At 48.4% G+C, this 13017-nt stretch overlaps 1 protein-coding gene and 1 long non-coding RNA gene across 2 annotated transcripts in view; one reads left to right on the top strand and one right to left on the bottom strand.

Moving 5' to 3' along the window:
- The window catches only part of coq10b (coenzyme Q10B), a 41657-nt gene extending 32800 nt beyond the window's left edge, over nucleotides 1–8857 (bottom strand). The window contains exon 1 of the mRNA XM_015965768.3: nucleotides 8690–8857. Within this exon, the coding sequence (XP_015821254.1) occupies nucleotides 8690–8787 (98 nt within the window). The 5' untranslated portion in view covers nucleotides 8788–8857. The remainder of the gene's footprint in view (nucleotides 1–8689) is intronic.
- A 1929-nt stretch (nucleotides 8858–10786) lies between these two features.
- LOC139062640 (uncharacterized) lies at nucleotides 10787–11076 on the top strand. Its single transcript, XR_011516211.1, has 2 exons — nucleotides 10787–10905; nucleotides 10994–11076. It is a non-coding gene; the product is annotated as an uncharacterized lncRNA (long non-coding RNA).
- The last annotated feature ends 1941 nt before the right edge of the window (nucleotides 11077–13017 follow it).

Here is a 13017-nt window from a genome sequence, read left to right as displayed (position 1 = left end):
TAGTGGCCTCATGGAGGGGGCTATCGGCTTGAACACTGCTGCTAACCACTTAAACATTCTCCCTCTCCTGATAATAACATTTTACTTTCTTTGACACTGAATGCGCTACTACAAGTTTACCTGTTTAATTATAGATTCACTAGGACAAATACAATAAAGTTTATCTCTCACCAAATAGAATATTTACAATGAAATCCCAATGTAACCATAGAAACATTACTTGGTATATATGGTGGGTGTGTGTGGGTGTGTGTGTGTGTGTGTGTGTGTGTGTGTGTGTGTGTGTGTGTGTGTGTGTGTGTGTGTGTGTGTGTGTGTGTGTGTGTGTGTGTGTGTGTGTGTGTGTGTGTGTGTGTGTGTGTGTGGAAAGTGGTCAGTATGTCCTCCAGCAGTCTAAGCCTATAGCAGCATAACTACAGAGATAACTCTGGATAACCTAGCCTTTTAGATGGATGCATGTTGGAGACAGATTAAGGGAGAGCCGTCTTTACTGACTGTATTCTGCACTGAGCACTCTTTAGCGTCCAGGAAACTGCAGAGAACATCTCTGCTATTAGAAGCTAACCGTTAGCATTAGCAACTCCACCACACAGCAGAACTCCTTCTGGGTTGTATTTGTGGAGATAAACATCAGTGATGCAGAGTAAACAGGGTCAGTGGTAGGGTATTTACTTCTGTTATGTTTAGTTTCATTATGATTTTATGACCTTGTGATTTGTTTTGTTTTTGATCTCTGTGAAGCACTATGTGATTCTCTTTCTGTGATGAGTGCAGAGATGTCCATATATCATGAAAAAGGAGTCCAAATCCTGTTGTCTGAAGATCTCCTCTGATGTGGCCAACTTCAAATTCCTTCCACTGGTGCACTGGTATGTCCTCCCCTTCCCCCTTCCCTGCCTTAGAAAATTCCCTCCCCCTAGGGCTGGCATACAGCATGTTTTAGTTGTTTCCCTACTTCAACACATCTGAATCAGCAGGAGCTTCTGCAGAGCTTGATGAGCTGCTGAACATGTGAATCAATTGTGTTGCAGCAGAAAAACAACTAAAACATGCTGGATACAGACCCTTGGGAGAGGGAGTTGTCTACCTCTGCTCTAAAGTCACAGAATCTGATGGCTGCAGAATATGGTACAACACCTGCTCGCACAAGCAAAAACACAGCTCTGCTGAGCTGCTACAATCAAGATTTCCAGAAACAACCCAAACCCTCACCCCCTTACGTAGCTTGCTAGCATATATAGCATGTTTTGTTTTAATGGTGGAAAAACTAGGCAGTTTTTAGCTTTCTTGGTTTATTTCTAATTATACAATCACAAGAGCACTGATTATCTGGGGTAACACCAGCAACTGAACTCTCCTTTCTGCCTGCTCACAATGACACGCTCGCACACACACTTAAGCTGGGCGGACACTGTGCGACTTTTTCACTCGTAGCACTCAGCTTCAGCTCAAACTGTACGACTTCCTCGCAGGGCAGATCTCACGAGTCATGTGCTCACACTGTACGACCCAGTTCTCGGTTGCGACCTGACTGCTCACACTGTACGTCTGATAGCAACACGTCGGCCCTAAAAATATGCTAAATAGAGCGGTTTTTACACAACACGTCAGACTTTTTTGTCTTGTTTTGCCTGTTGTCCTTCAGGAGTGCTGCAGGAGGACACACAGGGATTTACGGGGGTTGAATGAGGAAAACAAAATAAAGAAAGTAAATCTGTGTTTTGTGACTGTTATGGGTTATTCCTCCTGATTGTTGTAATGCGTGTTTTTCTTTCTCTGTGTAGGTTGGCTGTGGCTCTTCCTGCTGTTCCTGCCCCTCTTTGGAGCATCGGGGAATGCCGCAGCTGACTGCAATTTCCTGATTGCCACACCATGTATTTAAGCAGCTACTTCCTGTGCATGGTGTGGCGTTGTTGTGAAGAGTTTCTGGTGTTTAGAGCATAGCTTTGTTTCGAGTCTGTGGTAGTTTTGTTTTGTATTACCCGTGAAGTCCTTTTCCCACTTATGTGGTGACTTTTTGTTATTAAAAGTAATCAGTATCGGATCTGGTCATCCTGTCTCCTGCATTTGGGTTTATTCCTGTGTACCCTCGCGTGACATTACAACGCCACCATGACCAACCCAGCAGAAGGAATACCAGCTGCCAACGTTCCCTTACCTGGTCAGATGAGGACGCGGCAAGTGGAGGTGAACTTGCTGTATTGGCTCGGGAGTTACGCGGCTGCCTGTCCGGAATGCAACAACTCCATGGACGCCTCTCTAGGCTGGAGCAGGCTCCCACTCCACAGGCTCCCACTCCGCCTCGTCAGGTCCGCCTGGATTCCCCCGAGCTCTTCAATGGCACGGCTGTGGACTGCCGGCCGTTCCTCGCCTCCTGCAGGCTGCATTTTGACTTTAACCCCGGTGAGTTCCCCTCTGAAGAAAGTAAAGTAGCCTTCGCCATGAGCTTTTTAACTGGACAAGCTAAGAGGTGGGGCCTGGCGGAATGGGACCGAGGCTCGGACCTCCGCCGCTCTTTTCGGGAATTCTCTCGCCAGCTGCTCATGGTGTTCGATCCATCCACTCCTCACCGAACTGCTGCTGCTGACTTACTCTGCCTTAGGCAGGGCGGACGTAGCGTCTCTGCCTATGCAGTGGAGTTCCGTACCTTGGCAGCTAACACTCGCTGGCCGGAAGAGGCGCAGATCGACGTCTTCCTTCGAGGTCTCTCCAGCACTCTGAAGGACGAGCTGGCTGCACGGGAGGTTCCGGAGGATCTGGAGGAGCTAATCGAGCTGGCTACCCGCATCGATCGTCGGAGGATGGAGCGAAGCAGAGAGGAACACCGTCTACCGGATTTTAACCACGCACCCCTCAGGGCCTTGTCACAGCCTCCAGTCGCTCGTGAGGCTCCGTCTCCTGTGGAACCCATGCAGCTGGGAGTGGGACGGCTCCCTGCATCTGAACGACGGAGACGGATGAGGGAGGGGCTGTGTCTGTACTGTGCTCGTCCCGGTCACCAGGTGCGTCACTGTCCGGGAAACGGGGGGGCTCACTAGCGGGGGGGGCACCTAGTGAATCGGTTTTCATCTTCCTCCCCACCCTCTCGACCCCCTGTCAATGTGCTGGTGACCTATGGCCAGATGCAGAATGCTTATGAGACTTTGATTGACTCTGGTTCAGATGGTGATCTGATATCCCAGGAAGTGGTAAGCGCACTTTTTATTCCAGTAATACCCTTATCCCCTGCCTTGCTCATCCGTGCCATAAACGGTTCCATCATCCACAGAGTAACAGCACGCACGGTTCCTATTAAGGTAACTGTTTCTGGAAACCATTCTGAACTTATGGATTTTTATGTAGTGGACTCCCTGAGGCCTCCGGTTATTTTAGGTTTTCCTTGGTTGTGTAAACATTCTCTTCACATTGACTGGTGTTCAGGCCGTGTGCTCTCCTGGAGCTCTTTCTGTTTGCTGAACTGTTTAACGGCTGCTGCTACACGCTCCTCTGTCTCTAACCCTCCTGTTGAACCTCCAGACTTAAGTTCGGTGCCCCCCGAGTATGCAGACTTGGCCGCTGTGTTTTGCAAGGTGCGAGCCAAGGCCCTGCCCCCTCATCGTCCTTATGACTGCGCCATTGACCTCCTGCCTGGAACGCAGCCTCCTAAGGGCCACATCTACCCCCTCGCCATCCCTGAGCGTGCAGCCATGGAGGAGTACCTACAGGAGAGCCTGCAGGCTGGGATCATTCGCCCTTCCTCATCGCCAGCTGGGGCGGGATTCTTCTTTGTGGGCAAGCGGGATGGGGGCTTACGGCCCTGCATTGACTACAGAGGGCTGAATGGTATTACAGTCCGGAACACTTACCCTTTGCCTCTGTTACAGTCTGCTTTTGATCTTCTCAGGGGGGCTCAGATCTTCACAAAGCTGGACCTGCGGAGCGCTTACCATTTGGTTCGTATCCGTGAGGGAGATGAGTGGAAGACTGCTTTCAATACTCCCAATGGCCATTTTGAGTATTTGGTCATGCCGTTTGGTCTCACCAATGCGCCCGCAGTTTTCCAATGCCTCATAAATGACGTTCTCAAGGACATGATCAACAAATTTGTGTTTGTTTATTTGGATGATATCTTGATATTTTCCCCAGACCGAGACACTCATGTGCAGCACGTCAGAGCCGTATTGCAGCGTCTTCTCGAGAACCAGCTGTTCTGCAAGGCGGAGAAATGTGAGTTCCACACAACACAAACCAAGTTCCTTGGGCATGTGGTTTCTCCTGGTTCAGTGCAGATGGACGAGGCTAAGGTACAAGCTGTTCTCGATTGGCCTGTCCCCGCGGATCGTAAGCAACTCCAGCGCTTCTTGGGGTTTGCTAACTTCTACAGACGTTTCATCAAAGGGTTCAGTGGCGTGGCTGCACCTCTCCATAAACTCACCTCAGCTCAGGTACGTTTTGTCTGGGACGTTGGAGCCAATAGGGCTTTTACTGAGCTTAAAAGACGTTTCTCTACGGCTCCTATCCTGACACAGCCTGACCCCTCCAAACAGTTTATTGTGGAGGTCGATGCGTCTGAGTCTGGGGTGGGGGCCGTGTTGTCACAGAGAGCGTCTGATAACAAAGTTCATCCCTGCGCGTATTTCTCCTGCAAGCTCAATCCTGCAGAGAGAAACTACGACATAGGGAACAGAGAATTGCTAGCTGTTAAGCTAGCCCTTGATGAATGGCGCCACTGGCTGGAGGGTGCAAGACAGCCTTTTCTGGTGTGGACAGACCACAAGAACCTAGAGTACATTCGCACGGCTAAGCGACTTAATCCACGCCAAGCCCGGTGGGCTCTGTTTTTTGACCGTTTCAACTTCACCCTCTCTTATCGCCCTGGCAGCAAAAACATCAAACCTGACGCCTTGTCCCGACAATATCAGCAGGACTGCAGGTCGACAGAGGTCCCGGGTACCACCACCATCGTTCCTCCTGTCCTGGTACTTGGGGCTAACCGCTGGGCCTTGGAACATAGGGTCAAGTCTGCAGTGTCAGGCACGGTCCCAATCCCTGATGGATGCCCCCCTAACTGCTTGTTTGTACCTTCGAGTCTACGCCCCACGGTGCTGAAGTGGGGGCACTCGTCACGCCTGGCTTGCCATCCCGGGATGACAAGGACTGCCTTCCTGGTGGCTCAGCGTTTCTGGTGGCCCACCATGTCCTCTGACATACGAGCTTTCGTCTCCTCGTGCCCTGTGTGTGCCAGTGCTAAAGTGCCCAGAACCCCTGCTGCAGGTCTCCTACAGCCTTTACCTATCCCCTCAAGACCATGGTCCCACATAGCCATGGACTTCATCACGGGTCTGCCCCGTTCAAGAGGTAACACTGTCATTCTGACTATCGTGGACAGGTTTTCGAAGTTGGTTCATGCTGTGCCCCTACAGAAACTGCCTTCGGCAAAACAACTGGCCGAGATAGTGGCACGACATGTGTTTCGACTGCACGGGCTTCCTGAGAACATTACCTCTGATCGGGGTCCACAGTTCGTGGCAGCATTCTGGAGGGAATTCTGCAAGCTCCTCGGGATAACGGTCAGTTTAAGTTCTGGTTTCCATCCTCAGACCAACGGGCAAGTGGAGCGGTTTAATCAGGACTTGGAGACCACCCTACGAGCTATGTGCTCTAAGAACCCCCCGACCTGGTCCTCACAGCTCCCTTGGGCAGAATATTCCCATAATTCTCTTGTGAACTCTACCGGTTTCTCCCCTTTTCAGGCTGCCTATGGTTATCAGCCCCCACTTTTCCCCCATCAGGAGAGGTCTGCATCGGCCTCCGGCCCCGCCGCGTTTGTACGACGCTGTCGGCGCACTTGGGTGGATTACCGCTCTCGTCTGGTCCAGAATCAGGAACGGTTCACCGCAGTGGCGAACCGTCGGAGATCAGCCGCACCCGACTACAAGGTGGGAGACAAGGTTTGGCTTGCCTCGACAGATGTGCCATTGAAAGGGGGTTTGAGAAAGCTCCTTCCTCGGTACATCGGCCCCTATTCAGTGTCCAGGGTCATCAACCCGGTGGCGGTCAGGTTGGACCTTCCTCGCTCCCTGCGGATCCACCCTGTTTTCCACGTGAGCAAGCTTAAGCCCTTTGTGACTAGCCCCTTGCATCCGCCCCCTGCGGCTCCACCTGCTCCTCGCCTTGTGGAAGGTGGCCCGGTCTTCAAGGTGAACAAGCTCCTGGCCTCTCGGAGGGTGGGTCGGGGGCATCCAGTACCTGGTGGATTGGGAGGGTTATGGCCCGGCGGACCGCCAGTGGGTCCCCGAACGCCACGTCCTGTGCCGTGACCTGATCACCCGTTTTCACCGGGACAACCCTGATCAGCCTCGTCGTCCGTCTGGAAGCCGGACCTTGTGAGGGGGGTTATGTTATGGGTTACTCCTCCTGATTGTTGTAATGCGTGTTTTTCTTTCTCTGTGTAGGTTGGCTGTGGCTCTTCCTGCTGTTCCTGCCCCTCTTTGGAGCATCGGGGAATGCCACAGCTGACTGCAATTTCCTGATTGCCACACCATGTATTTAAGCAGCTGCTTCCTGTGCATGGTGTGGCGTTGTTGTGAAGAGTTTCTGGTGTTCAGAGCATAGCTTTGTTTCGAGTCTGTGGTAGTTTTGTTTTGTATTACCCGTGAAGTCCTTTTCCCACTTATGTGGTGACTTTTTGTTATTAAAAGTAATCAGTATCGGATCTGGTCATCCTGTCTCCTGCATTTGGGTTTATTCCTGTGTACCCTCGCGTGACAGTGACCAGTTTAATTTGACATGAACACGACAAACACGCTTTCTTGACAATCTTTGTGAGTAAAAAAAAAACATGTAGAAACAAAAACGAACAACGTGAGTTATTAGGGAAATAGCGGGCGAGCGGTGTTGATGCAGGATTGCGCATGCGCCGTGAGCGGTTCTGGTACTTTTTGGGTCGCAGCTGCTTGCAGCGCCGCTTCAACAGGGCGATACCCTCACGAGGAACGAGCAAAATTTCAAACACGCCAGAAGTTTGTGCGAGCTCACGATTGCTGATCGGTAGCTGGTCACATGGTGTTAATCGCCTCTCATAACCCCCTGTATACTACACCACGCTCGGCGCAAAACTCGCCCCGATCTCGTGGATTCTCGCACGAGTGGAAAATCGGCTCAAAAAAGTGAAAAAGTCGCACAGTGCACGCCCGGCTTTACACACTCATTCTTGCATTACCAACAGAGCTGAGAGTTAGCTGCATTCCCATAGCATGGCAAGCTGTCCTATATCCGTGAATATATAGTCTGGCCACCACCCATGAACAAAGTTCAGTTGTGGGGTGGGATATATGGTTGTCTTTCAAACGGTCTCTACATGCTATTGGAAAACAAACAACGTGCCGAACTCACCACTACTGATAACACTGTTAACCAACGAAGTAGTCCACCATGCCAAATACAGCCTTTTTCTAAATAAAAGGCTTAAGTACCTCTATCTGCTCTTGAGTCAAAAGTCTAAATTATTCAAAGTTGATCATCTTTGCTTTGTTGCTCAGTGCCAGTAATATCATGCCCACCAAATCGATAGAGGGCAGCTGGGACTCTAATGGTGCGTGGCTAGACTGACATGCAGAGGAAAGACCTTTTGGTTGTGCTACTGTCTGTCTAGATTTCTAGTCTAGCATTCTAAGACAATAACTCTGTCACCTAAACATTTCCCAACAAGAACAGCATCTGACTCTAAACAGAACATGTAAAGCTACTCCTTAAAATGACATTTGCAAACCAAACAGGACATTCAATCCATGACACAAGGTAGCTTAGCTCTGGTTTCACTTTCTGTTTGGCTGCTCGGCCCAGAACAAGGTTTTAGAGCTCAGATGGTGTTATGTGCAGCAGGGTGAGACGTTCAGAGGAGTAATTTGATGGACGGGTCATACTCCAATCGTTTACAAGGGGGACCAGCGCTGGATTGGATGAATTTCTGCAATCTTGTACGTTTCAGAGGTGATCAAAATGTTTCTTTTCTTTTTTCTTCTGACAAAACATTGAATTTTTGGGTTGCCACTGGTATGTGAATAGCATTTCAAGCAATTTGGCAAAAAGTTCCAGAAAAAAATCTCACACTTAACTCTATTTTTATCACCAATTGCAACTTTACTGACATTTTTCTTTACTGACATTTTTCTTTAAAATACTATCTATTATAGCTATTACTGTACTAGTACAGTAAAGGTAATATTTCAGAATGTGGTCATTCATAAATAGTAGCTACTATTTATGTATGACCACATTATACTGTGCCAGTTAAACTCCTGGTATTAATTGTGTTTTAGCAGAAGTAACACAACTTAAATACAGAACATACATCATGTGCATACACATAACTCATGTCATACCAAACCTAGCTAGATATCATCAGACTGGTTTAGGTAATTCAGAGCTGGGCCCCACTCTGCTCTACGGTAAGCTACGCCCCTGGGTTTTAACCTTTCAAAACACAAGTTCCCTGTAATCAAACCAAGTCCAAAGCGGGTCAGGGACGTAAAGTGTGCGACGGGTTTAATCCTGAAGCATTTAAATAATACAACACCGAACAATTCGTCCGTTAACTAATGTAACCGGAACATTTCGGTACAGCCCTTGTAAATATCTTGGTTGATGCCTGTGGGTGTTTTTATTCATCTCTCAGGTTTGGTCGACAGTAAAAAGGTAACTTCTGTACCTGACGGCGTTCCTGTTCTTTATTTCCCAGCTGGCTGTGGTTGGTAACTGCTTCAGGTAATCTGCTACTCTCCTCAAGCTGCGACCACCCCTCGCCATCTTCTCTTTTGACGGTTTCTTCTTTCGTTGGTTGCTACAAATTCACTGGAAGACAGCTTTGGTATGCTGGCCACGCTTACGTCACTTCTTTTCATGCCTGCAATTGGTCGATTGACTTCCAGTGTGAGTATTCATTGGCTAGTCCGAATGCTCATCAACCGAATACTGACGTCTGAGCACGCGCTTGTGCGCGCGCAGAGCAGTCACGAGATGTTGGCTTCGGTTTCTGTGTCCTCACCGTGGTCCTCACGCGCAGGTTCACAGGCTGTTTTTAAAACTACGCATACCCATACGCTACGCTGGTGCGTTTCCCACCTTCTACTGCAGTTAATGATGTCTGCATTGGTACAAAAACAGCTGTTAGCTGACGTTTTAGTGCGCATCTTGGAACTGCGGTTCAAAGGGGCTCATTTCAATTCAATTAAATTCAATTCGAATTCAAAAACACTTTATTAATCCCAGAGGGAAATTCAGTAAAAAAATTCAGTAAAAAAGCAGTAATTTAATTTCCCACGTATTTTATTACTTCAATGGAAACTGATTAACTTAAAGTTATTCATGTAACCTTATGCTACCGTAGGCGTATTTTAATTTTCTTTCTTTGTTTTTCTTTTTCAAAGCAAAATGTTTTTTAAAATTCTACCTGTGAAAACAAGAAATCATTGAAAAAAGTTACATGCCATCATGTTTTTTCTAATCTATAACAACTGGGTGTGAAAGGTGCACATAAGTGATTTTTATTATTATTATCAATATTTTTTTATTGCTGTTGTTGTTATTCGGTGTATGTATGATGTCTGCATATACGTAAAATAAATGTAGAGAAGTATTGGTAACACTTCCTTTTACAGTCTCCTAATTACTAAGTACTTACATAGTGATTACATAGTAAGTTAAAGTGTATTATTTTTTCTGAGTTCTTAAACAGTTATCACCATGTGGCTCAGGTTCAATTCTAGTCTGCGTTTGGACAGGAAATATCAGAGTGCTCAGATAACAGTATCTTTGTGGGCATAATACACCAAGTTAATGTTTGTTGAATTATCTTATGGATATTGGTGTATTTCTGTTTTTAGATCTTTTTAAAAAGACATAATGTTTGCTAGTGCAGCCCGGGTGGTCGCGGAGGAAAAAAAACGGGCATGGGAGGAGTTTGGGGAGACCATGGAGCAAGAATTCCACGTGGCTTTGAGGAGATTCTGGTCCACCATCCAGCACCTCAGGAGGGGAAAGCAGTGCACTACCAACACTATTTATAGTGGGGATGGTGTGCTGCTGACCTCTACTTGGGAAGTTGTGGATCGGTGGGTGCAATACTTCGAAGACCTTGTCAATGTCAATGCCGTCTTCCAGTGAGGAAGCAGAGCTTGGGGACTTTTGGCTGGACTCTGCTATCTCTGGGGCTGAGGTCACTGAGGTGGTCAAAAAGCTCCTCAGTGGTAAGGCTCCGGGGTGGATGAAATCCGCCCAGGTCCTTAAGGCTCTGGATGTCATAGGGCTGGGATGACTGACGCCGCTCTGCAATATTGCGTGATCAGAGGCAGATCCACTGGACTGGCAGACTGGGGGGGGGGGTCCCCCTATTTAAAAAAAGGGGGACCACAGAGTGTGTTGCAAGTACAGGTAAGGTCTATTTAGGGGTCCTGGAGAGGTGTCACGGTCTGCCTCAATCAGCAGGAGAGGAGACCTGGCAGTCAGCTGTTTGTGTTGCAGGTGGGCGTGGCAACGAGCTCCAGCTGATCCTGATCCTGCTAATCAGAGGGCCAGGGGATTTAAGGAGCGGTGTGACACAACTCCAGTGCTGGTTGATACTCTCACCAAGGGTAGCTTCTAGCCCAGTATATCTCCTGAAATTCCTGCGAACTTGTCCTATGAAATCCTGTGTGTTCTTGTTCCAGTATCTGGCCTCGCATCCTCTAACCACGCCTTGAGTTGTATTCCTCGTCCCGCCGTTCAGGATCCTCTGGCCTCCACTCTCCATCGCTCGCCTGCCTGCCAACCTACACCCTGGACTCATACAACCATCTCCTGACCACCTCCTCTTCAGTCATCGGTCCTCTTGCCTCTCCTCAACTGATCTTCACCCAGTCCACCACCGCCAAGCCCTGGTCTATGACCGTAAGAACAATTCTACCCAGAAATGGATTATTCTCTTGGTCATCTGGTTCTGGCACAAGTTTCACAATTGTTCATTCTTTCGTTTTAGAATCCAGTCCCGTCCTGTTCCTGTTTTTCTGGAGCAGCGCCTTTAGTTTTCCTTCTCGGTTAATAAATAATTTTACTATTTTACTTACCTGTTTTGTCGTGTGGTTCTTCATGTCCTGGGTTAAACGGCTTGCCCACAACATGACAAGAGGAGGGTCCATCAGATTGTCAAAACTCGGATTCAGGAGGAACAATGTGGTTTCGTCCATGCAGTGGAACACTGGACCAGCTCTGTACCCTTAGGAGGGTCCTGGAGGGTGCGTGGGAGTTCACCCAACCAATCTACACGTGTTTTGTGGATTTGGAGAAGGCGTTTGACCGCATCCCTTAGTGGGCCCTGTGTTGGGTACTGTGGGAATAGAGGGAGCCTAAGTCTCCGTTTTCTGTCGGCTCATGGGTCCCCGGAAGAACAAAAAATGAGTGCAAATCAACGGGGCTAATCCGCTTTGCTTTATGCGCTGAATCGCATATGTTGTACTGCAATTTCAATGAAAACTAATGATGGGTGTTTCGACCACGCCAGTCATGTACTTTGAGATTAATCAGCTTGTAAACATTGGTAGTTGGCATGAATACAAATCAGATGTCAGCACGTCTCATATATGATGTCATCACATAATTTCCTCTCCCCTAGCATAGCTGCTACTTAACACATGGCCAGATAAATGGTGGTTCTTTCCTCCTGAAGGAAGGATTTTGAAGTTTGCTTATTTTACAGCCATTTTCCCTCAGTTTTCTCCGTGTCTGGTTTGATGGCATCACTTTCATGATGCGCATTTGTAGTCCTGGACTTATTTTCACACAAAACCTAAAATGTTTCCACCTGTTCGAAAATAAGTGCTTTCTTGGTATCAAAATGCGTTTTTAAAATTCACGGACATCATATGTGAAATTCGTGTCACATAACAAGCGGAATTAGAAAATAGCGTTTTTAGCTCCATTGACTTGCATTCATTTTTTTGTTCTTCTGAGGACCCATGGACTGGAAGTATGGGCATGACTTAGGCTCCCTATTGGGTACCAGGCCCTCTGATAGGTCCCTGTAGGGCCGGTGTCAGAGCTTGATCCGCATTGCCAACGGTAAGTCGAGCTTGTTTCCAGTGAGAGTTGGACTCCACCAAGGCTCAATTTTATCACCGATTCTGTTCATAACTTTTAGATTTCTAGGCACAGCCAAGGTGTGGAGGGGATCTGCTTTGGTGGCCCAAGGATTGAGTCTCTGCTTTTTGCAGAGAATGTCATCCTGTTGGCTTCATCAGAACACAATCTCTGGCTGGAGCGATTCACGGCCAAGTGTGAAGCAGCTGGGATGAGAATCAGCTCCTCTAAATCCGAGACCATGGACTTGAGTCGGAAAAAGGTAGAATGCCTTCTACGGGTCAGGGATGAGATCCTGCCCCAGGTGGAGGAGTTTAAGTATCTCTGGGTCTTGTTCACGAGTGAGGGAAAACTGGAGCGCGATATCGACTGGCGGATTGTTGCTGAATCTGCAGTAATGCGGGTGTTGTACTGATCTGTCGAGGTGAAAAGAGAGCTGAGCCAGTAGGCAAAGCTCCCGATTTACAGGTCGATCTACATTCCTACCCTCACCTATGGTCACAAGCTTTGGGTAGTGACCGAAAGAGTTTCTGGGCTCTCTCTTAGAGATAGGGTGAAAAGCTTGGTCATCCGGGAGGGGCTCAGAGTAGACCCGCTGCTCCTCCACGTTGAGAGGAGCCAGTTGAGGTGGCTCGGGCATCTGGTTAGGATGCCTCCTGGACGCCTCCCTGGTGAGGTTTTCTGGGCACGTCCAACCAGGAGGAGACTTAAAGGAAGACCCAGGACACGCTGGAGGGACTATGTCTCACCTGGCCAGGGAATGCCTTGGGATTCCCCCGGAAGAGCTGGTCCAAGTGGGTGGGAAGAGGGAAGTCTGGGCTTCTCGTCTTAGGTTGTTGCCCCCGCGACTCGACTCTAGATAAGCGGAAGAGAATGGTTGGATGTTTGCTAGTCCTTTGTCCTTACCACATTACACTTAACACACAT

Source organism: Nothobranchius furzeri, chromosome 14 (assembly GCF_043380555.1).
Source record: "Nothobranchius furzeri strain GRZ-AD chromosome 14, NfurGRZ-RIMD1, whole genome shotgun sequence".
Taxonomy (NCBI): Eukaryota; Metazoa; Chordata; class Actinopteri; order Cyprinodontiformes; family Nothobranchiidae; genus Nothobranchius; species Nothobranchius furzeri.
Note: the sequence above shows the minus strand (reverse complement) of the source record. Positions and strands in the feature narration are given on the sequence as shown.